This window comes from Strigops habroptila, chromosome 11, assembly GCF_004027225.2.
Source record: "Strigops habroptila isolate Jane chromosome 11, bStrHab1.2.pri, whole genome shotgun sequence".
In the NCBI taxonomy this organism is placed as follows: domain Eukaryota; kingdom Metazoa; phylum Chordata; class Aves; order Psittaciformes; family Psittacidae; genus Strigops; species Strigops habroptila.
In genome coordinates, this window is record NC_046360.1 from 30,782,974 (window position 1) to 30,809,370 (window position 26,397).

Here is a 26,397-nt window from a genome sequence, read left to right on the forward strand (position 1 = left end):
ACTTAAGTCAGCTCAGGTTGAATGACTTGGGCTCTTCAAAGCAGCCTTAGGGCTGCTACTAGTTGCTAAACCATATAATGAATTTACGTTCAGCTCTGTATAGTTAAATGGGGGGGACAGGACAAAATTGCTTTTGTTCTTCACCCTCCGTTTTTGTGTGTCCATAGCTGCAAAAAGGAGAGCGAGGTGGCTGGGGGATATTAACTTATATGGGTAAATGGAGACAAAACTGGGGAGTGCTTTGTGTGTGGCTGGCGTGGTTTATTTAGGCTTATTTTTGCCAGACCTACAAAGGTATTTGAGTGCCACAAAAGTATTTAAATACCACAAAGGTATTTAAAAGGCTAAGTTTTGGGGACCTGCCACCTCTCTGTGCGAGACTCAGTTTAGCTTTTCCATCATCCCAAAGCTGGACATCAGGCCTAGACTCGCCCTGTGCTTGAGTCAGAGGCGGATTTGCGGGAAGGTGGTGCCTGGCTTGGAGCTGCAGGGTCAGGCCTGGCGTGGTAGCTGGTCAGTCACCATTGATGCACGGTCTGATGGGGAGAAGGCATGAAACGAGTCCAGGAAAAAGGGCACGTAGATGAAATGCCATTTATACTTGCAAAATGTTGTGTCGTGCATTAATTACGCTTCAGATTTATTGTTGGAAGCATCCCAGGCTGTTCCCACACACCCTCCAGACTCAAGCTTCAACCTTTCTAATTTTTCCCACAGCTCCTATACTATTAAGTTTGCTCGGTAAGGTTCATTGTATAGTACATCAGTTAAGTTGTCCAAAGGAGGGCAATTGGGCAGTGACAAGACACGCTCATGTGTAATGTGAAAGAAATGAATGTGGTGATGCATGAAGTGTAATCTGTGCGGTAACACATCGGAGACACCAGTAGGTAATTCAGCAGTCGTGGCATTGATTGATATGGTTAGCAGGGTAGTGTAACTATTAGTCCTCGTGAAGAAGCGTGTTTAAAACCTAAGGGGTGCTGACTTGCACGCTGGAGACGACATAAACATAAGCAGAAAGGGCTGGTTCTTGCAGGGAAATGAGCTGAGAGCACTGGGGGAGGCTGGAGCCAGGGGCTCGGTGGAGGGAGGAAAGAGTAACTTGAGAATTCAGGCGGGGTGCAGTACAGTATGATATTTTATTTTTCTTTATCAGAGAAGACGATGGCTTAAAACTGATGTCATTATGAGGTTTAAATCAACTTTCTGCTTGCTTGAACATGGTCACCTGGGTATGGAGGTACAAGGACACAAAGAGGTTGAGCAACTCTGTCTTTGAGCCGGTGATACCTGGGGTTGGGAAATTGAGTTCCGTGAGCAGTAATCTGTCAACTGTCCCCACAACATACATTTTTTAAACCTGTGCCTACATTTTGTTTCATAATCAAGGGGACTAGTTGTGTTGAAAAATGCAATGAAGAGCCAGGGCTATAGTTTAAAATAATTGGTAATGGACACTTCTTATTTTAAGAAAAGAATTACATACATCATGCCCTTTTGTTTTCAGAACAGTTTGCAAGATTGAGACAAATACTGTAAGTGTGCATGTAAAACAGCCTCATCCCCCTAGTAAATGTAGCTGTGAATTCGGTTAAAAGCATTTTGCTTTTATTCTTAAGTATCTGCAATAGTAATAAATGTTTCTAAGGAGAGAATGCTGCTTCATAAGTGATATTTTTGTTATGTTTTCAGAACTAATACATTGTTTCAAGCAGTATTTTAGTTTCATTTTAGTTTTTAGTGCTCGCCTATTGTCTTACACAAAATACCACATCCTTTAATGTTATATTTGTGTAATCTTTGCTGCTTTGTATTTAGACACATCTATAATCTAGATTTTACATCTGTACGTAGTGGCAATTTAAAAATAAACCGCATTTCAGCAGTGTTCTGAGCTGCGAGAGCTGGATCTTTAGTGGCTGCAAAATGAAACTGCAGATCGCACTTCAGATCACCCGTGAGTGAAAATAATAGGACTGAGACATCTGGGTGCCTGATTGCTCCCGTGGATTTGGCAGTTTCAGGGCTCAATCCCGCTCTGGTATGTAGGAAGTTGCAGCACCGGCAGCAGCGATCTCGGGTAATTGCAGCACAGTTCTGAGAATCTGACTTGGAATTTAGCTCTCGCTGTTAAAATGAAACTGTTAAATGGTAAATTACATAATTTATTGCGAGTATTCGTGGATCTATTTGACTTGCTTTTACCATTTGTTCTATTATTTTATTTAACCATTTTGCTGGGTGAGTAATGAGCACACCTTTCAGCTGCCCAGTTTGACAGGCTGGGTAGGAATTCTCTCTAGAATTATTCTAAAAGAATGAAATTTGGGGAAGGAAGAGAAGGGCTTTCTCTAGATTTTATTTTATCAATCAATTCATGTTGTCATTTTAAAGTGATGATTGTGTGCAGATGAGGATGACATCACACTTAACTCCTTGAATTAACGTCACCCAGCCTGAAATCCTCCTTATTATCCTCAGCATTCTTTCCCCACACAATTGGATATATTTTGTTTTACTTTCAATATTCAGTATAGTTATTATGAGTACTAATATGAGTTACACTTATATAGGAAGTTAGACCAAACAGCTTTTTATTGACTTCTGGAAGATCTGCATGTAAATATAAAAGTACATAGAGGTATAAATATTATGTGTGTGTCTATTTTAACAGCTATAACAATTGCAAGCTTCTCGTTGGGATAAAGCATTAGTAGATCCAGAAGTGATCAGGACGAGATGGGAAGACAGAGGAGAAAGGGGGACAGGAGAGGGGGTGCCAGCCTGCCTCTAATTAAAAACCTGCAGAAATCCAGATAAGGGAGTGGTGGCAAAAAGGAAAAAAAAAGGAGGGAAAAAAAAAAAAAGTCCAGTTATTCTTTCCCTATTTGCTTATTCTGGAAAATAAAAATAGGTGTCGACTCATATGGTCTCCTATCAATATGTTATCAACAGACAAGTCTATTCACTATTGTTTCAATTGAGTAAACAGTGGTGTAAGGGTCAGCCGTGCTCCCAGGTAATTGTTAGTGTGCAGACAGTCCTGTCAAGCGTGTTGGCTAAAAATACATCCCACACTGTCACTTCGCAAGGTGTTTGAAAATAATAGCCCGACACAGCAAAACAGGACACAGGCTTGTGTACTGACCTTTCTCTTTGTTTAATTTGCTCAGAGGTTTAATTTCAAGGGACAAGTAATAATTGAATATGTCTAATAACTAAATGCTCATTTGGGACAAAATCCATCAGAATGTAATTGGCATTCGGGTCTGATGAAAGGCAAATGACGTGGCTTTAGAGAAACGGATGTGTCCAAAGAATATCTGATCACTTAATGTATAAATTGAAGCCTTTTTCATAATATATATTAATTGCAGATACTTAAGGATTTTAGCATTTTTTTGTAGTGAACCGTTACTGGAGACCAACTGTTTTTGTTAATGCTACTCTCGGAAAGGCGGGGAAGGTTATTGGTCTGTCGTGCAATAATTTACTCCTCTTTGATATGCAAACGATCCACGGTGAATATAAAAAAATCCTATCAGACTCATTTCACAGTTCTTAACCACTTAGATTCTCTGGAGTCTATCGCCTCATTAGACCAGTGCTCTCCAAAGCTAGCATAATTAAAATCTTTAACAGTTTAGCAAAGTAAAGATGTTTGGCTGATCACGTTGAGATGATTATCTATCCATTGTATTCTAAATGACAAAAATAAATTAAATTTAGACCTTGGCATTTTTTATTATGTGTTTCAAATGAATATAATGCATACTGCCTTTTTTTTTTTTTTCATTTCAATACCTTAGGTTTGGTGAGATACATGCCTGTGTGAGCTGCTGCTATACACTCAGAAAATGGCAGGTTTCCTTAGGATAGCTCCGGTGCTACGATATGGTGAAACAATGAACAGTCATCCCAATGATGATCTGGGAGCACAGTGATGAGAAACCTCTTTAAAAACACACAGACACTGGCTTTTGTTAATTTTTTTTTACCCTGAATATTTAAGTGATGCGTCTCTACTGCTAATTTTTTCCCATGGCCTTCTCTGAAAGAGCACTGAGCTAGTCTTCAGTGAGAGCAACTTGACTTGTTTGATCATGTCACAAACATAAGCTTTATCCAAAAGCATGATCTCAGTGTGAGCCTGTGTAATGCTGACTCGTGCAGCTCCCCTTCCAGCCTGGAAGTTTGCAAAGTTTTTGCTTGTATTACTTATTGAATGCTGTGTCTTAAACCTGGTGTCCATTTTGACACCATAAAAAAATACATATTTTTTTATTATTATTATTTCTTGAAGCTTATTTTATGTTTTCATTTTACTTTTGAATGGCTCATTAGCATTGATCTAAGAAATGACAGTAATAATAGTGTTACTTGTACAGAAAGTTATACAGTTTTTCAGTAGACACATCCATCAATTAAGTGAGCAGTTCGAGAAACCAAAATTAATGAGAAAGATAGGTGTGTTAATGAAATAATCATAGTATAATCAATTTGACTGTTAAAATTTGAAAAGCATTTCAGGAAGACAATATGAATTCATAATTTATGTCTAAAAGTGATTAATAAAAACTGTATTTAATAACAAAGCTATTTGTCATCATTTAAAACTTAAGCACAAAATTAGTCATATTGTGGTTCATGTTGTCATAATAATAAAGCTGAGTATTTTCTTTTTCCCTGAAACCTTCCTTTCTTTTAAAAAGAGGTTAGAAAGTATTCACTTTCCTTAAAAAAAAAAAAAGGAAAGAAAAATAATAATAAAAAAGGAAAATAAAATAAAATATTAAATTTCTCCATCTGACTGCAGCGTAGCCTTTGGCCACCTTTGTTATTGGCCTTGCTGTGAGCTCATGGGGATCTCTGCCTGAGTAGGGACTCTGGAAATGGGGCTTCTGGTGTAAAAATGACAAAAAAGAATAATAATTAATACAGTGTGTGTATGTGGTGGTGTGTTGTATGGATCCCCTTACCCATGGCCCAGATCTTGCATTACACAGGTATCGCAGGTGGTGCATGAGAAGATTTAACAGAGTCGCGCTGTGTTTAATATTAGCCTTTAGTTATTAAAAAAAATACACGTGCAAAAACACACACACACAAACCTAACACTAGGCTTTGTTTACTGACTCTTTGATTTAATTACTGTTTGAAGACGGCCGAATTAGCTGTTAATTGATTTAATTATCCAATTTGTTTGTTTCAGGCATGATTCCAACAGAACTGCAGCAGCTCTGGAAGGAAGTGACAAGCTCGCACACAGCGGAGGAGGCAGCCAGCAACAACCACAGCAGCCTGGACCTGTCCACCACCTGTGTCTCCTCCTCAGCGCCGTCTAAGACCTCCTTAATCATCAACCCACACGCCTCAACTAATGGACAGCTATCGGTCCACACTCCTAAACGGGAGAGGTAGGTGCTGGTGGGGTTTCCACCCAGGAGCATCTCCGAAGAGCGTGCCGAAATGATGGCAGAATCATTGGGAGCGGTGGCCAACCGCCTTGGCCTCAGTTTTGTCCTCCACGTCTTGCTCTGTCTGGTTTTGGCGTGGTTGAATAGAGTCTCCACTGGGCAGAATATGCTCCTTTTGTTCAGATCTTTATGGCTTGTTAATTGGATCAATGTGGGCACAATTAGCTAATTAGAAGTGCATTGGATAAGCGTATTGGGAGAAGTGTGAAGAGTGTAAGCTGGGTTTTTTGAGTTTTGCATCACGAGTGGCGTTGCTATTGATGTGCTTCGGGTTTGCAGGCTGGAGGTGAGGCATAAAATCTGTTGGTCAGTACAGGCTGTTTTACCACCTGTTTATCTGCCAAATTTTGGTGCCCCCTCTTGTCTAACATGTTCCTTTGCCCCCTTTTCTTCCCCCCTATATTTACCTGCATTCACATGACAGGATATGCTTGAGTTCACCACGTTTCTTTAAAACAAAGTGGCTTTTTTTTATTTTTAAGTGCTGATAAAATTAGCTAACTGGTGTTGTTTGGCTTTTAAAAGTGTGAGTTAATTTATACTTGCTAGGCTTGCATTGTTATAAGAAATGGCTTAAATCAGGGGTTGTCTGTTGACGTGCTTCTCGGCGCGGGCTCTGCTTTATTCCAAAGGATGCTTTATTGCAGGTTTGTTTCTTTACACCCCCAGATTTCACTGAGGCGTGTCTAACAACATAACTTTTGCTTACGGTGAGACAGACAGTCCCAGGAGCTCGGGCAGTGGGTACCAGCTCCTGCTGCAGCCTCAGCATCACTGCTGGCTGTGGAGAAGGAGGAGGAGAAGGGTCTCTGGGACCGTGCAAGCAGCAGGGGCGCAGTGGGGAGGGCAGTGCTTCTTTGCATTCAGGAGAGTCCCTTTGCCCATCTAGAAATGTTATAGCAGACACTAGTGAAAGCTGGATTTTATGGAAACTGATGGCTTTGTCTTTCCGTCCTCCTTTCATTCATTAGAAAGAGGATAATGGAATTTTTAAGCCATAGAGTTTATATTTCTGGTGGTCTGAAAGTAGATTGATAGGGCAGCTATATAAATACCTCTTATATCTTTCTAATATTAAGAAAATGGTGCTGTTGGGAATAGATAGATTTTAAAGGAGAGCACACCCACTGTTGGAAGAACTGCTGTGTGTGTAAGGCGTCATTTTATACCCATTGCAAGGACACGTGGGGGAACATCAGTGTACACATTTATAATGCATGCAAGTGTCAAGGACATGGTTTTCATGAAGACTTACATGGGATACTAAAAACAATTTGATGTTTATTAAACAATTAAATTCCCTTTTTGCTGCATACGGAGCTGAACAAGATGGGTTTATGACTTTTCAATAAATTTTTTATCTATGTTTTTCTTACTGAGTATATAAAATAAAAACCCATGCAGTGCAATGTATCTTCTTTCACTAAATAAAGGCAAGTACTGTCTGCTAATGGCAGTCTAAGTGAGGAAACAGTATGCCATTGCTGTTTAGTTTGAAGTGCAGTGGAAATACAAGAATCTGTTCTGAAGTAAGAATTTTCTCTGCATATACTATTCAGCAGACTGTAAATCCATGTGTCTGAGTCCTGTAATTGTGGCCTGGAGGCAACTGGGATCTACAAACAAGGTGATACATAAGTTTTTATTAGTCAAGTTCCAAATAAAGTAATAAGGAAGGCATAAACTTGCCATTTGTATTGTTTGAGATTTTCATTTAGTTTAGAAGACTTAAAATCCTCAGTGGTTGAATTGATAGCTGCATTGTTAAAGCTTGCCATTGTACTTTTCTTAAATATCCACTGAGTTCTCTACTACAATATCAAAATACAAAAATAGGTGTATTTAGGAATACAAATAAGAGAGCTGCAGACTTTGCATTATCTTGCCTCTGTTTGGTACATGGAGGGTTTACGCCATCCATTTGCTGCAGTGATTGAATTACATCTTTATCCATAAGTAGAGCAGGAGGCTACACGCAGAAGAATGCCTACTGATGCACTTAAGGGTTTTGTTGCAGTCTCATCAGGCACTGTGGTGCCTGCCTGGATTTCATCTGACACAGAAACTCCTCTTGTTGGGATGTGTTGCACTGGTTTCCTTTATGAAAGGGTATTTATCTACAGGCAGGGAGTTTGGGATGGTGTGTGAGCAGTGAGGAAAGAGTAGCTGTGGTCCGCCATCAGATGTATATTTGAAGGCTCATAGAAGGTGAAATTTTAGCGTATTTACAAAAGAGAGAGCTCAGGCATGAGCAGGGTTTGGTAATTTTTTGATTGCAAAGATTAAGACTAGAAAAAGTCATGGGTCTGGTGGGAGCATGAGTTTGTTAGACTTCTGCTGAAATCCTTGACTGTTCTTGAATCCAGCTGGCTCAGCACAACAGCTGAACCTGCAAATACGAGGGGCATGTGGAGGTGGTCCCTAGCCCAAGCTCGATGGGGATGGGGATGTCAGAAGGGCTCACAAGGGAGATTTCAGCCCTTCCACCTCCCATCCTACAAGCCCGCAGCTTGGGCTGGCCAGGGCAGGTTTTTGGGTTGTGGCTTCCCCCCTTTCATTCCTGCACCTTCTGTGCAACTGTCTGTGAGCTTTGCTCTTGATACAACCAAGAGCTATTTATTTAGATTTAAACAACAATAAAAAGCACATAGTAAAAGCTGTAAGTGTCCGAACAGTTAAGCACAGCCACATCATAACGACTGCCCAGCAGCAATAAATAATCATATACAGGTAACATTAACTTTTAGGGTGTGCTATAAAGCTATTTTCTCCCCCTTCCTCTTGGGCTTTTGAGAAGGAGTGGGCTGCAGGAGGCAAGTTGGTTATGTGGGAGTTACTATCATCACTGTCATTTCTGGCACATGTCACTAGGATAGTTCAGGCTGTGTTTTACAGGGTTCCTGATCCCACAGATTGGGTTGGGAGGCTGCTGCAGACCTGCAAGACAGGAGGCACTTGGCTGACCTGCGTAAAAGTGAGCGGGCGAGCAGCCGCTCTGCTGTACATCTGGGGTAAAAACATGCTTTGGTTATAAACACAGGGCTTAAAATAGCAGGAGAAAGGTCCTTGGCTGCTCGGTATGCCCACATAGCACCGCGCCGCCAGCCCAGCCTCACAGTGCGCATGGTGAAGCTTCAGTCCCACACAGGCTGCGGGGACGCAGATTTGGTGTCACTGGTGACGCTGGCCACTGCGGGACTGCCGTGCTCAGAGCCAAGTGACAGCAAAAGTTCTCCTTTATGGCAGAATGGCAGGCGGGTGGCCAGAGTCACCCTGGGGTGCTTGAAAAGCAAAAATACATTAGAAAGCAGAAGGCATCCTAGGTGGGGGCCAAGGAGCATCATGGTGCTGCTCTTGGTTTCTGCATGCTCTGTGTGTATGGCTTTCATAGGAATGAAACAATTCCAACTGGAAAGAATGGGTTAATGCGTTCATTCTTTTGGGCTTTAAATGTATATTACATCTATGCTTTTGTCCCACATTTCGCCCAGTTTCTGTAAGTAGCGGCAGCAGCAGCTCTGGGGTTTGGTGCGCAGCAATCTGTTAAGGAGATAAATAATCTGCTTTGGTATGACACTCCTACTCTCCTCTTTAATTTGTCTTACACAAGGAAAATTATAATTAAATCATTCAGGGTAAACCCTTGAGTGTAGAGAAGGAAAAAACACACTTTGGTAAAGATTGCCAATAGAGACCAACTTCCCTGTTGTGCCGTGCAGAGACATTTATCAATATTCAGCACTATTAAAGAGAGAACATTTCGTGTGATTTGTGAGGCGGATGCCAAAGCTCAAATCAAGGCTTGTTAAGATCCTTTCCCCATGCAATCATGGGCATTCAGCATCATTAGAATTCAGCACTGACTGTGTGTTTCATGCTTTGATTTTACTCAGACAATTTAATAATGTTTATTGTGCTGATTATATATATAAATTCACTCAATGCAATAAACATACCTCAGTCATCAGTACCCTAAGGGAAATACTTAGTTACAGATACTTGTATTCGCTCAGGATAAGCGAAAGCGAGACCATCAACCAGCATGCAAACCTCTTATCATCTTATCAGCATTTGGGTTTCTTCAGTAGGAAGCATTTTCTCTACACAAGTAAATAAATAAGTAACAGGAGCCAGTTAAGTACATCTGCTGTGCTTAGAAATGTCAAGGACAGAACCCGCTTTCCATCTCCTTCCGCTGCATCTTATTTGGGGGAAGCTGGATCATTTTCTTAAGAAAAAGAGCAAAACAAATGCCCGGTGGCTTTAGGTGAACACTGACTTTATAACCTGATGTGCAGTGGGCATCCCAAAATCTGCATGCTTGGGAATGTTCCTGGTGTGGGTTGGTTTGGAAAAGCAGAACGGTGCAGAATTCATTGGCCTTTTGCAGTGAGCAGGGGTTGCTCCGGTTTGGGGTTGAACCAGAAGGTCTGGGTGTGCTTTGGAGGAGTGCAGGCGCCTATGTGCTGGTCCCATCCCCTGGCACTGTTCTGTGACTGTAGCAGCAGCAGGGTGCTAGAGGCCATACGTAAACCAGTGAGGTAATGAAGGTTCAGAGCTGTTCATTTAGGAAACGCATCTGTTTGCAAGAGACAAAGGGTTGGAGGTAAAGGCTGCATGTCCAAGAGACCTTTCTCCATCTGCTGGCAATCTCACGTTTGTCCCTTGTCTTTGTACCCTTTCCATCCATGCTTGAGTCTTGTCCTTCCACATATGCAAGCACCCATCTCCATAGGAAAAATAAAATAAACGAGGAGATTTTTAAATGACTTTTTCTCACCAGTGTCACGGGAGGAAGGAGTCTGGAGAAGGCTCTGAAGGGAAGTGAGAGGAATGGCATGGCAAGCCATTGATCTGTTGGTTAGGCTTAATGCATTGTGTTTTACTGTTGTTATCTTCCATGCCAGCTGATCCTCCATCAAAATCCCAAGGCCCTTAGATGAAGGCATTAGGATTCAGCACGATTAAGAATTACAGACTTCAGTCCATTATTAATGCTTGGGATGAAACAGTTCAGCCTGCAATTCATATGCTCCCAGGGCCTGATCCTCTCTTCTCCTGCCTTTCTGTGTAGTCCCTGGTATTCGTTCTGCACTGGTGCCAGCATGAAATCTGCTCATCCGTGTCAGCTCCTCTCAGTTGCGCCGCGCAGTTGATTTTAGCTCGTTATAATTTACCATCAGCAGAGTTTTGTTAGATTAGGTTACCTCAAATCCATTCTTTCTTAAGAAATCAGGGTTCCTGGGGCTTTTCCTCCCAGAAGGTATTTAATTGCTCCATGTACACAAACCCCATCATGTCCCTGATGTTGTTACCCATGGTTTGAGCATCTCAGGTGCCTCTATGCAGCTTCCTCACTGCAGAGCCAGGTTGGAGCTGGAAACTCGAGCCAAGCCTGGATGCTCAGCTGTGTATCCAATAAACCATCGGCAGCATGGCTTCTCTATCTCTTCTCATTGCACTAGTATGGGTGTGATGGCTGTAGGGCTGGTCAGGCTGTTTGGTGACGGTGATGCTGTGACAGCCAGAGCAGGGCACTGGCCTGGACGTCTCTATTTATTGTGTGCAGATACAACCGAGAGCGTCCCACTACCTGATGCCTTGGCGCTCGCTCTCCTGCCACAGAAATCACCACCAGTTACTATACGTTCTCCCCATTTGAGTCACTTCTCTCTGACACCAGCTTTGAAAAAACACCAGCCATGCCTCAGACCTGAAGTTGCTAATTTTCAATTTTAAGCCTTATCAGGCACTTTTTATTGTTGGTGTTTCCAAAGTGGGGTGTGTGGTGTCCTTTGCATTGCCCACACCACGTCTGCTGCCGCACTTGTGTTTTTGGGAAACCTGCTGCTAAATCAGTTGTACAACACTGTTGCTCCTCAGTCTGCCCGGGAGCTCTTTAATCAAATTATGCTTTTCAAAGACTTGTTTTCACTGAACCCTGTAAAATTATTTCTAGTTTATTTTATTTGGTTTTTCCCTACAAAAGATGCAAAGTTAACTGGTGTGTGATTACCTGGTGTGGCCCTGTGCTGAATAAGGGCGCTGTGTTTGACACTTGGGAAGCTGCCCCGGCATCGGGGAGCTGCTGCACGCCAACGCTTCGCTGCTTTCTGGTCCCGTGTAATAACCATCAGTTGTACAACTCCAAACACTAAGCTAATGTATCAAAAAGCACTTAAAATAGATTGGGTGAGCCTTGGCAGACGCCTAACAGAACTTTTCCAAATTTTAGCATATGTATTGTTTTATTCCTCCATCTGGCCAACAGATCATTGTTTGATATCTGAGTGCTTTGCATATCTCCTCCCTTTTCTTGCAACTGAGATACTTACACGTGCATTTAATACAGCTTAATGCTATTTTTACATACCAGAGAAATAGCTGATGGCTTTCTGTTAATTGCATGTACTTTGCAGTTAAACTTTTACTAAAACATTCCTGTCTAAATACTTGAAGTCCAATGAAAATTTGTCCTCTTCTTTTATTAGAGGTGTTTATGTAGTAGTCTTAAAAAGGGACCTGTTTCTGTTTTACTGCACCATGGATTCCTGTTTCTTTTTATTTCCTCCTGTGTGCAAGTTGTCCTTCCTCAGCATTTGCTCGGGGGATCTGATTCCTAAAAGAGCTGAGCCCGGAGCTAATGAAGAGCTGTGGTAGTTTTTTTATCATACGTATCACAGCCTGAGAGTGGAAAAGAAACACCCTTGAAAAGGCCATAAAAGTAGAGGAGAAGTTAGGCGATTTTTGTGTGACTATTTTCTCTGCTGTTCAATAAAAATTGAGCAGTTAGTATGACAGCTGTTATATCATGTTATATCGTACTGCTAAGGTATTGAGTAGCATTTAAAGTAAAACTCCACCATTAAGCTGTATAAACTTTATCCATTTCACTGTGGTTTAATGGAAAAAAAATGAGTTTCTCAATAAAATGACATCATTTTTCCCAGGTTGTAACATTCACTTTACAACTGTTTTTCTTTAATTCAATTTATTTTACTTTACTTTTTCTTGGCATCTTTTTTTTTCTTGCAGTTTGGAGAGGGGGAAATCTCTTTTTGTAGAGCAGCTAGGTACTGCTCAAACCTCTTCTCCCTTCTCCCCTTTCTCTCGACATCTTGTGCTAATCTGGAGCTCTATTTTTGTCACCAAGACAGGGTTGTATTTTCAGAGTGGCGAGATGCACACTGAAATTCGGTCATCAGGATTTGTGGCTCTACCTGCTGCACACTGAGAGGTGGGGGAAGGAACCCAAGGAAAATTTATACTGCGTTGCTTGCTGCTGGAGCAGCGTTTGTATAATGCCGTGGGGTGTTTTTCCATAGAGCTGGTGTTTTTCAGGTGAGAGGGTGGCAATTTCTTCTGTGTGATCGGGAAAGACATATGTATATTATAAAGTGTATTCTCATTAAAACGATGGTATAAGCCCAGGCAGGGAAAACTACTAATATGTGTTGCAGCTTGTCATTTTGGGCTGCGTGAATAAAGAAGATAACTATTCCTCTGGGAAGCGATCTTGGGAGCTGAGCAACAGATCCGCTAGCCAGCAAATTCTTCTTAACTGTAATTTTCCTTTTTGTGTGTGTACTCAAAAATAACATCATGATGGGCCCTTAAATACCATTTCATACAGAGAGCACAATTTCCACAGCACAGGTGGTGCTAATATAGGACAGTCCCCTAGGCACTTGTCGCCAGGAGTTGTACAACTTGTTCAGTGTCTGCATCCATATGGCAATCTGTCCCATTCATAGAAAGACATTGTAGCTGTGCCTGTGGGTGCTGTGGTCAATGTAGTGTAAAAAGTAGATTTTTAACTCTCGGCAACCTATGTTCTGCTGTTTGTTTTATTGTAGAATCCAATTTATAACATGGGGGAAGAAAAATCAGCTCAGAGCAAATTCCAGAACAATCTGGCTGGCTTGGGTTGTTGTTTATTCTTGGAGCGCCTGGTTAATCAGCAGGTGCACCAGCCCCACTCTAATGAACAGTTTACAGGAAGTCTTGCTCGGAAGAAACATTTTCCTCGTTGTTTATACTGTGAATTAACTCAGAAGTTGCAAAGCTGGAAGCGATGTTAGCTGGCCCGACATGTCACGCAAGTCTCTTCCTTCATTCTTGGGGTTTTAATGTTCCCCCCCCCCCCCCCCCTTTTCTCACATGGTTGCATGGTTTTTCTCAGCTGCGTTGTGCTGGGGAAAGATGCTGAGCCTCTCAGTACTGTGCATTGCGATGCTGCCCCTGGAAGAGACAAATCACAGCGAAGGATCTCTCTGAAAAAGGGGGGCTGTAGTGTTAGTATTGCTCAGTGGTTCAAATCCAAACAAGTGAACGTGATTTATGGCTGCTCTGGTATCTATCATTCCAATGCCAAATGTTGTTCTGTTTTAGTGTGACTATTTGTTATGCCTTTTAGTAAACACAAACAGATAGACTGCCTAGCACCTGCAGCAGCATATGATATTTACACTACCTGTATGATTCAGCACACTTCCCTGGGGAAGCAGGCTTGTGTCCTTTCGATTTTAGTGCTTTCTTAAGTAGCATTCTTTGGAGGGAAAGCATGCAGCAGGGAGGATTCGGTGCTTTAGCTGTGTTTCTCCCTTGGAGTCGTTATTTAGCTGAATTAGTTTTTGGTAAACGTTTTCCCAAAGGGCACTTTCCTGTTGGCCTCAGGGACATGTAGTGGGTGAGCGCTCACCCATCGAGCCCCCAGGCTGTGTGCGATGTGTCTGTCACCTTCTGCACAGGTTTTGTTGTGCTTGTGGGACAGGGGTGAAAAATACTGATGTGAATACTCCCTGTTAATCGTATTTGTTGGCATATTGCTGGTTAATATAAGGGTGGAAGACTTGCCTCAACCCTAAATATAACAGAGTCTAGTTTTGCTAAAGGAGAATAGATCTTGTTTCTCAAGTGTTTTCTTTTACTATAAATTTAAATGTAACAACAGAATATAAATTACAGTAAAATTAGGTTGGCAAACAGGATCTTTTTACAAAGTATGTATGTATGTTTGTAATTTTGCACCTCAGTCTCAGTGAAGTCCAGGGCATAATCCTGTGTTTTTAAACTCGCATGTGTTCTTAAAAGCGTTGCTGAATTGCGGCCAAAGCCTGGCCATTGCCACCTTCCTCTGCCATACGAATTGGATGTGTAAGAGGGATAGGATTGCTGTGCTGGAAGTCAGTTAAAAAAACCAGAACTCACTCCTAGACCCAAGAAAGTGGCAGTATCACATTTTTTTCCTAATTAAACTAAGATACTGAATCAATCCGTTTTCATCTGAATAAATTAGAAGGCTGTTCAGAGAGGAATCAAATGAGATTTAGCAGGGATAAGTAAAAAGTAGCCCAGCTTGGAAATAAAAATTCCAAACTGCTGGTTTGACATGACACGTCAGCTGCTCAGCATCAGTTGTGTGGGAAATGGCTGAGGCATAATCAGGGTTGAGAAATTAAGGTGGGACACTCTGTGCCATGTCTTAGTTAAAAAGGTAAATGCAGTCATGGGAGGCATAAACATGCGTGTTGCGTCTGAGTCCTTTTTTCCTGTTCTACTTTATGCAGAACCAGTTAAACCACATTGAGAGTGTGATGTACAATTGGCCACTCTCTTGCAGAAAGGATAAAGAGAAGCTGGAGCAAATATAGAAGAGAGCAGCTAGGATGATAAAGGCGTTGGAGGGAATAGGCTATGAAGACAGATTAAAGGGAATTAAAGATCTACACCCTGGAAAAATAGAGGCTCTTGGAGGATGTGATTATGGTATGTAAGTACATGAAGTGATGCTACAAAGCAGAAGAGGGAAAAAATTGTTCTCATTAGTTAGCAGTGCTGGAATTTAAAATCCAGCGTTTCAAATCATGTGCGTCTGGGTATATTGGATGTACTTTTCACTACAGTACCTAGGCACAAGGTTGAAATAAAAAAATAAGAATTTTAAATAGTAGAGAAAAACTCGTTAACTCAAGTGCAGGAATGGAACTTCCACCCGAGATAAGCGATGAATTCAATACCGGTATTTTTTGCAATGGGCTTTTCTTTTCAGTGGTCTACAAATAGGTTCAGTTCCTCCAAGGAAAGGATGTAGGGCAGTGGCTGTCTGGACCCAGGAGAAGTTCTGCTGCAGGGTTGAAAGAGGGGGTGCCGCTGGAAAAAGTATGTAGTACTTTGAGTGTGCTGGAGGGTCATAATGTTGATTAATAATCCAAACCATCAGTGCATAGATCAAAACCAGAAAATGATGCACATAATTATTTAGTCTGGTTATTATATACTCTTTGCATTGGGTAAAAGAGAAAGGGAATGGTAGCCAGATTTTGTCCTAGCCTTGCTGCAGATGCTCCAGTGCTCGCCTTGCAACAGACATTTAGAGAACAATACCACAGAGGTGTAAGGATGTGGGGCAGTGATTTGGGGTACATTGCCGGCATGGTGTAACTACAGCAGTGCTACAGCTCGGCTTTTTTTTCTTTTCCTTATACTAGAGGAGTATACAAGTTAGTGCAGACGGATTTGAAGGCAGGTTTTCAGCCTGTAGGCTGCAGTTTTAACCTGATTTGTCTTAAATTGGTGTAGTCATTTAAAATGTAATATACCACTCCTGTTACTTTCAATAGGGCTTGATGTAAAACAAGAGTTTCTTCTAGTCCTAGGTCTGTTCGTGGACTAAAGTAATGAGGAAAGGGAGAAATGCAGCTTTAAAAAGCATCCAAAAATTCGCAAGCCAGTTCTGGATAGAGCTGTCACTGACTGTACACATCAAATGCCACCTCTCCAGAAGGCCCATGACCCTCTGCTAATCCTTACCCACCCATGGAGAGCTATTTACCCTGATCAGACAGTTCTGCATTCAAATCAAATACCTGCTTTCTGGGCAGATACTGAGGCTTGGATGGAAGTGTGAATATCTGGAAGTAGTCCACTTCAGTATATGGCTTAATACTTATCTTGATTTAAAAAAAATTAAATAATATTTTTTTAATTACTGGGTTTTATTTTAAATTGACAGTTTAGAGAGGAAGGAGGCACTGAGCCACCCTAGTAAGAATTCAGGGGGCTTTGCACCTTCACTGCAAAACGTATCTTTATTCAATTGATTTTGCCATGAAGGCAGGAACTTGCATTCAAGTACAGTTGGTAGAAAGATTTAATCATTGCTGCTTCCATTTAAACTTTAAATCAAATGCAGCAAGTGTTCTTGACTTAGAGACTTGTGATATTTTCACCATCTTGATTCCATTGGTGCTTTTTGGTGAGCTTTAGAGCTCCCTGGGCAGTCACAAATACAGGAGACCCACGCTGGTTCCCAGTTGTGTTTCTTCTCCACCTGTACAAGACCAAAATCATGGCATTTTGCCTCAATGTCTGTGCCATCCAGTTAGGCCAGGGAAGAATGTGGTGTGAGACTGAGTCCTGTGCTCCTGCCTGGACCATGCACTGACATTGGCATGGCATGGCATGGCATGGCATGCCAGCATGGCAGCTGGCAAAGATAAGACCACTTCCCATTGCCCCTAAGAAATAAAATTAAAGAAAAAAAGGCATTTCTGCAGTTTCTATGGGTGCTCTGCTCAAACGCCTTCCAAGAGGAAAGCAGGAGATGTGCTATTGATTTTTCAGTGTGCAGGTGGCTCAGGCATGTTCTCTGCACCGTTAGAACGTGAGCAGATGCTTCATAACTGTAATAGAAAATCAAGGATGCTTCTCTACATCACTGACTTCCCCCAGCGTTTTGGCAAAGATCGTTGGCCCAGGCAGATGTGGAAGGGAGAGAGTAGAATATGAAGTATGTCAGCATCATGAATATTTAAAATATGGTCCACTGTGTGGCAGAAGTACTATTCCTGAGGCTTCTGCTCAGCTGGCTTTTATATCCACCCATGACTTTCTGGCCAGCATGTATAAGGATGGTACCCACTTTCACACAGTTACTGAGTATGGGTTGAATTAAACCATACAGCTCGGGTAGCTTTCCTGCTAGTGCTTTGGTCAGTAGTTACCCCAACACCTAGTGTGTTCCCATCTCTCTTGGGGGTCTACTGTCATTTTTACTATGTGTGCTTAGCTCTCTGTGGCTGCTCCATCTTCAAGCTTTTGTATTCTTCAGTGATGCTGTAACACAGCAGATGGATTAAAGGTAAATGGCTGAAGTAGTCTGGAGATCGGGGCTGTGCAAGTACCAGCTTCTACAGCCATCCCTGCTGGAGTAGGTGGTGAATCTGCTTCCAGACCCTCTGGAGATCCTTGGGGCTGTGAAGCAACAACATAGGTTGAAGAAAGCAGAGGTAAAAACTCCTCTCCTCTTACCCAGCAAGCACAGAGGAGCAGTGGAAGTGCCTGGCCCTCTGGCCCTTCTCCCCTCCTCTTCTTACTGGAAACCAGGCTGGAGGCAACAGAAAGTAAGTGGACGCTTACGCAGTTTTTAGCTTCCCACATGGATTTCGTTACTCTGTCCTATGTCATAAGTTGACTTACGCAAGATGTTTTACTCGCCAGAGGGTTATTTGCTGTACTTCGATGTAATAGTGCTGTGCTATTGCATTATTTGGAAATAATTGTATTAAGTATTCTGTATGCAAATACGAGGAGAAAAACCCCACATAATCTCGATTTTTTTTCCATCATTTATTCCTTCACTTCTTTGAAAATTATGTCTTGTTATAAAATCACTTCCACTAACTAGTCTTGCATCACCAGTACCCAACCACGAATATGCGTTCCTGGGAAGGAGAGAGGGTGACAGAAACAAACACCTACTCTAATGTGTCATTAGAAATCAAACAGACCTAAAACTTGCTTCTGCTTGCCAAAGCTCAGATCTTCTAAAAGTCTGTCTCCGGCAGCGAGACCAAGGATGCATCCAGATAAACTGTGCTTGCATGCAGACAAAATATCATTGAATGATTTAAGCTTATGGGTTTGCATTGTGCCCACAAAGCTGTTTGTTTATGCATTGGATTAAAATCTTCGTTTTCCACCTCTATTTGCTCAAACAAAGTGAGTACTTAGATCAGTTAAACAGAGTTCTCCATTCATTTCCACTGGCTGTATCCTTTGTGCATTAAATCCGCTTCTGTATAAACCCACTCCTTGTTTTGTTTTGAGGTGCTTCTTGAGGCTCTATCAGGCAACAAGTGGCAATCTATAATATCTTCAAAAGTGGGATGGATAAAATAGCAGTCATCTGATACTGACACATAAAGGTCACTGAAAGGCACCGCTGAAACCCCCCTGAGCAGGATGGGAGTAGCTGCCTTCGGAAAGGCACGCTGCCTACGGAGGGTGCCTGCATTTGTCGTTCAGTACTGAAGGGTTTTTTGCTTTTGAAGTGTCTATTTTTGGTAAGTTGAAGAAGTTGCTTTGCTTTGTCAAATGGCAGTTGAAGCTGTACGTAGGTGTTAAGTAAGTTACGCTTAGCATCGTGTTAGCAAAATGACCTTTTAAGTTGCCATTTACAGTCAACACCAATCTTTCTGGTTATTGACAGCATTAGTCTGTCATCCTGAGCATAGTTTACAGTTTGATACTCTCCTGGTCGTTCTGTCATTTTCTTTGGACGCAGTACCAGGGTATCATGTCCTACATAGTTTGTCTTGTCTTGTGCAAGTTTCCTGGAAAGAAAAGAGATTTGCGCTTGGATTTAAAAAATAAATACAAATCTCGGTAGGGCTCTTTCCGTTGACTTGGCCATGGCCTTTAGGCTCTGACAGAGAAACTTTAAAAAACCCTGCTGGGGGTTTAAGCCATGTGACTCCTGTTGATATTATAATGAGATTTACAGTGCTTAAAACCCACAGGGGCCTGACTCCTTACTTGGCATCACCCGGCGTTTCTGCAGTCATCCTGGTGCATGGGTAACGTGCGCTGTGTGAATTAATACAGTGAATGTTTTTTTGGGTTCTGCCGAGCACACTGAAATCATAACTCTCCTATACAGCCTTCATGGATTTTAATGGAGTGTTAACATGAAAGCCTACTTTCTCACCCCTTGCTTCATTCAGGTATGGAAGCAGATGATAAACCCCATTATTTTCCGAGTTATTCTTTCCTGATGTGTGTGGAGGGTGTTTGACCATACGCCTGTGTGGCTTGGGTGGATGGTGTTCTTCAGCCATCCTCCCTCACTCTCAGCTGCAGAAATGTGTGGTGCAGCATTTTTCTAATTTCCTTGCAGGGAAGGCATCGGTCCTTTTGTTCTTTTAAAAAATTAACTGATAAGACTTTCTCCCCACTTGCACATTTTAAACAAATTTAAGTTAAACCAGGGTAGTATTCCTTTAGAGAAAAGGCCTTTGTAAGTCTCTTCACCTACAGTTCTTCTTTTAGGAAATTACCTTGCGCACACATATATAGATAAAGATACAGATATATAGATAAATGCTTGAAGAACTATGTGTAAACAGCCAAAATTTAGATGTTAATGAAATAATTAAGTTCATGTACAACTCGTAATACCTTTTCCAATGAGATCTTTACGTTTTTTGAATTAAAAACAACCCAAACAACATAAAATAATTAAACCCCTCACCTTCAATTAATGATGGGCCCAAAGTCAATAGTGGCATAATCTGGGCAAGAATACTCTTGCAACTTCTTTGCATTTGGGATAACATCTCAGTGGAGTGTTCTGTGGTGATCTTGCTATTCAGTGCATCAGAAATAATACAAGAACATAATTTTGTTACAGTACATGGCAGATAATATTACAGAACAAGAATAAACAGCATTTCCACATGTGTATAAAAGTAAAATGGCAAAAAAGTAGGCATTTATCCGTAACGTTACCTATAATCCAGGATAAAATAAGTCATAAAAGCCACACCTAGATGCTGGTATGTGTTCATATCCTTTGTGTATGTTTGAAGTCCATAATACAGCACAGGCATACTGTAGCAAAAAGATTGCTATGAAAAATAGATCTGTGTGTGAGCATAAAATAGAGATTTCAATATTATTTTGACATTTTATTTTGAAAGTCATCTAAGGTTATGGAAACTGTTGCAAAAATAATTCCTTTACTTCAGAAGTTTCCATGCAGAAGTTGAATAAAGAAGATATTTTAGAATATGGTTCATCAGTTAGTGCAACAGATACATTTCCCTGAGCACCACATGGCCTGGATCAAAGCGTCTCATGACTTGGATCAGTGCAGCCAAATCATTACGTATTGATTGGAATCCCGCTGAAGGGGATTAACCCTTTTAGTGCTCATATGATTTTTTTCTTCTTTAACCCAGGTTTCAGTAGTTAGAAAGCTCTGTGACGTTCCTGCCCAACCTTAGCAAGGTTAATAGCCCCCACTAGCCCCTCGTGCTGAGGAATCCTTTGATTACAAGGTTCCTTTTTTTATGATGAATTTTGCATTTGAAAATTACATCTTGAATTTTCTTTACTGGGATGTAAGGGGGCTGCACTTGTGCAAAGAAACAGCCTGTAAGGGGGGGAGAGAAGACATCCCAAAATGAAGACCAAAATAAAACAACCCAGTAAATAAATAACATGGTGGGAAAGCCAAGGCTGCAAACTTGATGCTTTTCCTCTTTCTGTAGCAATGTGGAAAGCCTCGGGTCAGGTTGTATTGTGTTACAAGAATACACTGCTGTGTGGAGATGACTTTTCTTCCTGATGAAGTTGAATTGTAAATATGCAATGTTCATAAATTTCTTAGCAAAATATCAAGCAGGATATTAAGCAGGTCTGTCAAGTGATTTCTTCCCCATCCATGTAATTTAAATTCTTTACAAAGCTTTTAATTAATGAATGAAATGTAGGAGGATAGCTAAGTAAGAATGACACATGTTTCTCACTGCAAATGGTATTTAATTCTGTTTTGAAAAACCATGGGCAGAGTCAGGTGGGTACTGCGAGATGTTAGGGATGTTTCAGGATCTGTTGTTTGCTGCTCTTAAGAGTCTTTGTGAAGATGAATTGGCGCAGTATCTTCAGTTACACCACTTTTCCTCTTTTCTCTTTCTCTCCTCCAGTTTATCCCATGAGGAGCACTCACACAACCATCCGCTCTATGGACACGGTGTATGCAAATGGCCAGGTTGTGAAGCAGTATGTGAAGACTTCCAGTCGTTTCTAAAGTAAGGACTGTGTTTTTGGCACTTGCGTTGTAGAGAAAGCATGCCCTGAAATTTTGTGTGCTGTCACTCACCGTGGGCCAGATGCAAAGTCCATTGAAGTCAACAGAGAGCTCCCTTTCACTTCAATGGCTTTTGGATCAGGCTCAAGAACGTTTTAACAGGGGATAGTAAATTAGCCCCACGGGGAAAGTATGGTCTTGCTCAGTGTATTGCTATAAAATAGTTTGCAGTTCCACAGCCTTTTTTTTTTTTTTTTTTTTTTAATTTATTTAAATAATTTGGAAGATGCAGTATTGATAACATAAACAATGCAACCTTGATTTAACCTTGATTTCTCTTTAATTTAGAAATTTAGTCTTAAATTAAGTCCATAATTGAACAGAGAATTGCAGAACATCACGTGAAATTTAATTTATGTCAAATAAGTAACTAATGAACAAAGTCTACACTACTAAAAATAAACTATAATTATATTAATTGGGCCCCTGCAGTTTGCTGCAGACCTTTTCCTTGCTGCCAAAGAACACAGTTTTACGCGTTGCATAAACAGTGCATTATGGACTAGTATGTGGTAATGCGTGCATCCTGATGCAGGGTAGGACCGGCAGAGCTCTAATAACTTACACATGGCTGCTCCACAGCGAAACCATCAGCCTCACCTCCAAGCTGGAGCAAAAAGTGTTCCCATCACAAAAGAGTTTTCTGTCAGGGTAGATGACCAGGTACACGTATGCTTTGGGTACCCCCAGGTTCTAGAAGGTTTGGGCACTGATCTTTTCTCAAGTACTAGGGCTGTAAGATCACAGGAGACCAACTGCCCAAGCAATGCTTATGATTTAAATGCACAAAGGGACAGATTCTGCTCCCATTTACAGTAGTGATCTCATGAAGTTAGTCTACATAAATATATGGGATTCTTCAGGACAGATATGTAAAATTAGTCCCAAAATGTTTAGCTGTATCTACTCTTTCTGGGGCAGTTCCCTGGATTTTTATGGGAAGGAGGGAGGGAAGGGTGACAGCAAGCAGGGGATGTTTGTTGGATGATGTTAGATGACACAGATAGGTTTTTGTTCTCAGAACAGAATAGGCCACTTCTGCTTCCACTGGCAAAGCCCTTCTGAATTCAGTAGGAGCAGCGCTGGTCCTAGTATAAACATATGTTACAAGTATGGAATAGTGCAGTAATGAGGAAGTTCTCATTACAAGAGGATTACAAAATAAGAAGGTGCTAGTCATAAATTTCCATAAAGGGTGGCCTTATTTCTTGTAATTCATCCTGTTGTTCACGTAAGTGAAATAAATGCTAATCTTGCCATACTTGCCAGCATATTCATATGCCTATGACATACTATAGCATTTAGACCTGTAAAACAATTCTAAATCATACTGCACTTAAGGCAAGGGAGAGGTGCTGCGGTAGCCTTAGATATCGGAATGACTTGTGTAGTCACATAACGTCAGCTTATGCCACCTTTGCTTCCTGTGCTAGTCCCTGTTCCAGATTAGATCTGTTGGTTTCAGGAAGATTTCCGTCAGAGCAGGGGACTGCTTGATGTGAGCACACGTAGAAAATACATCCCTTAAGTCACACAGCATGGGTAGAGGCAAGGTTGATTTTTTTTTTTTCATATGTTTTTTTGGAGACGTTTTGGTAAGTAGACCGAGTTCACCTGGAGGAGATACTAGGGGCAATCATTAGGTAGGAATAACCTGAAAACCGTTTACCAGCCCAGACTGGACCTGAAGCGGCTCCATTACTCCCAGCTCCAACAATGCTGGTTCTTTTATCACTCACTTATCATCAATCTTTTTTTTCCCCCCATTGAAACCTTTCAATAGAAATATTTCGTGTGACTTTCTTAAACCCATCAGCTCGTGTAAATTTTCTCATTATTCAAATTCTACAGTGTCCAGACAAAGTCTTATTGTTCAGAGTGATATTTAACCCAGAACGAATGCAGAAATGAATGTCCCTGAGCAGCGTATTGACACTGTTAGGAAGTGAGCATTGCTTCATAAAATGACACTGTAGCCTTCCAAGCCTCCCGTGGAGCATCTGTCCTTAAATTATATTGCCATTTATCAGAATTCATTACTCAATGAAAAGATAACAGGTAGATGCTTGAAGTTTCTTTCTGATACTTGTATAATCCGTGAAGCTCTTTCGACAGTCCCCTCAAGAGAAAAGCTCTTGTTTACCAAGTGAAATACAGCCTGTGTATCAATTGAGCATTGCTTAATTTCACTTACCTCAGTAAAAAGGCCTGTTAGAAAAAGCAAAGAGAAGTTACATGTGGAATGAAAGCCCTGTATGCCAATAAAATGATTCTACAGTTAAGGGAGAAAAAAGGACTTGCACGTCTAAAACATGGTTCATTTCTTTTCCTCCTGAGGAAGAAATATCATAACTGTTGGTAAATCAAAACCAGAGATTTGACACTCTTCTGTGATCGTTCTGTAGTGTTTGTTCCCAAGGTGAGGTACACCACAGGGCCCTTGATTTCAAAGATAAATACTGTACAAATAACGATCCTAGTTGTCTTTCTCTCACAGCCAACAGGAGGATGCTTATCAGAACCAGCAGATACACAGGCTATTGTATGCATTCATTTCCCTATTTCTTTTTGAAATAAGTTGCAGTTTTAGCCTTGTGGCTTTTTTTTATTCTCCCTTTAATCCATCAGCCATTGGTTATCATGTGATGCGGTATCAGTTAGAGCTAACTGATAGCAGCAGGGGCTGCTGCTATGCCTAATGAAACAGTAGCGCCCTGCATGCTCCAGAATTCTCCCCGAGCCTAAAAACAAAACAAGTCCAGTCTCACCGCGGTGACCTGATGGCCTTCTGCCAAGCTGCGGGAAGCCAGGTGAGGGCTGGAGGGTCCACACGTGTCTCGCGTGTTAACCAGGGCCCGACTCGCAGGCGGCAGCGAAAGGAGCAATTAGTAGCACAGAGTGACTTTCCTTCAAAATTGACTGTATCCCTGATTTCATTTGCATGTGTTTAAAGACTCTTGCAGATAGAAATATGTACCCCTTATAACAGCAAGTTGTGCAGGAAATCCCTGCTGGAGGGAGGGGGGTTATTCAGCAAGGTATCCAGGGTGAAAAATGAAGAAGACTGAGTAGGGTTTTATATTCCCTCTCCCCCTTTTTTTCTTTCCTCCTTTTTTTTTCTCGTTTTCCTTTTTTTTAATTTGATTGTATTTTAGACGTGCTTAATCACAGCCATACCATTTTAAGATCAAACCTATTCTTTAAAAGAGGGACACAGACCTTTGGAGAGATCTTGTGGTCCTATATTGCAGTGATGCTAGTAATCTGCTTCATGTGCATTTAACTTTGATGAAACGAAGGGGAGTTTATGTGAAAGAAACTACTAAGTGCACTCTGTAATGTTTTCACAAGTGTTTTTATCATGGTAACATCTTGTTTACTTTAGTTGCCTGCCTAAAACTACTTGGAACATGTTAAGAAAACATTTCGAGAAAGCTCCTACAAAGAGGCTTTTGTTCAGCAGCAACTGTGAGACTGCTCGGCTCACAAAGGTGTTAACTTTCAACCCCTTAAGCACTTCCACATGAAATTCCAGCAACTATGTTTGTGGTTTTGGAAAAACAAAGTGTATATTAAAGAAACCAGGTATATGCTAATACATGTTGAAGTAGGCCGGAAATCATAAATTGTTTCAAAGGCATTAATTGCTATCATTTGCATGTCAGAATGTTCCGCGGTGAAATCATCTGCAGTTAGCACAACAGAGACCTTTTAATCAAATAGGTAGCAAGGGCAGAGGAAAGGCCAGTCTGTAGGTGCTTTTTAGGGTTTTAAGCTGCTCGCAAGCCCAGTTCACCTCCCAGGTCTCACTGAGGGGGCTGCCGCCTGGCCCGTCCCGCTCTAAGGGATGCCAGCGAGCGTTTGATTCTCCAGCAATTCGTGGAGTTGCCGTTCAAATGTCGGCGTTACCGATGCTTTTAAGACCTCCCTCATAACCTTCCCGGCCTGGCAGGGGGGTTCAGGACCCCTGAGGCGGCGGCGAGAGGAGGAAGAGGAGGCCAGGGTGGCCCAAATCCCACAGTGCCCTCTAGTGCTCCCGGGGATGCTCGTAGGGAAACTTTGCAGCGAGGAACCCAAAAGTAGCATCCCTTCAAAAAAACCTTCATTCTTCTCCTAAGCAGGTCAAACAGCTCCGATTAACTCGCCTCGTTTTTAGTTCTAGGCGCACATATAACTGTTTTTCACCTTGGGATGAGCGTTCAGCTTGTACCATAAAACACCTCCGATGCTTGCCCACTGACATACTTGTGTGTGGCACATGCATTGCAAGACACATTGTCTTGCATTATTGCATTTTATATCTTAAGGTGCTCTTAGTTTATGCTTCACATTATAATTTCCGGTGTGTAATCAGAAAGCATTACTTAAGAGACAAGGATCATCTTTGTTTCATACTTTTATTGACACTGTCTACCATATTACTGCGATGTCTAAATGGTAAAATTTATTATTAGCAATAGTGTCACAAAAGTCTGAGACAGCGATTTTCCTTTCAATAAAAGTAGTTAAAAACCTTTTAGAAAATCCATAATTTTGATTGCTGGTACTTCATAAATGTATAACTGGTACTTTTTAGCTGTCTCTTTAGGGAAAAATGAGTTTTATCACCTGCAGTACCTGGGTTAATGAAATTGTGTGTTGGAATTTAGCCAGAATGAAAGATGAGATCATTCGGTGGCACTAATATTGGCAACAGGTCTCATAAAAAGGTTCGACTCTTTTTAGAGAATTATCATTAGGGGTTTTTTTTCTCTTTTTTTGAGT

General features: G+C 41.4%; 1 protein-coding gene across 24 annotated transcripts in view; it reads left to right on the forward strand.

Annotated features, from left to right (window-relative positions):
• FOXP1 (forkhead box P1) overlaps positions 1 to 26,397 on the forward strand; it is a 387,257-nt gene that overhangs the window by 318,720 nt on the left and 42,140 nt on the right. For all 24 annotated transcript variants that reach the window (XM_030501104.1, XM_030501109.1, XM_030501116.1 and 21 more), the window contains 2 exons: positions 5,216 to 5,420; positions 21,470 to 21,574. In XM_030501104.1, the coding sequence (XP_030356964.1) occupies positions 5,216 to 5,420; positions 21,470 to 21,574 (310 nt within the window). The remainder of the gene's footprint in view (positions 1 to 5,215; positions 5,421 to 21,469; positions 21,575 to 26,397) is intronic.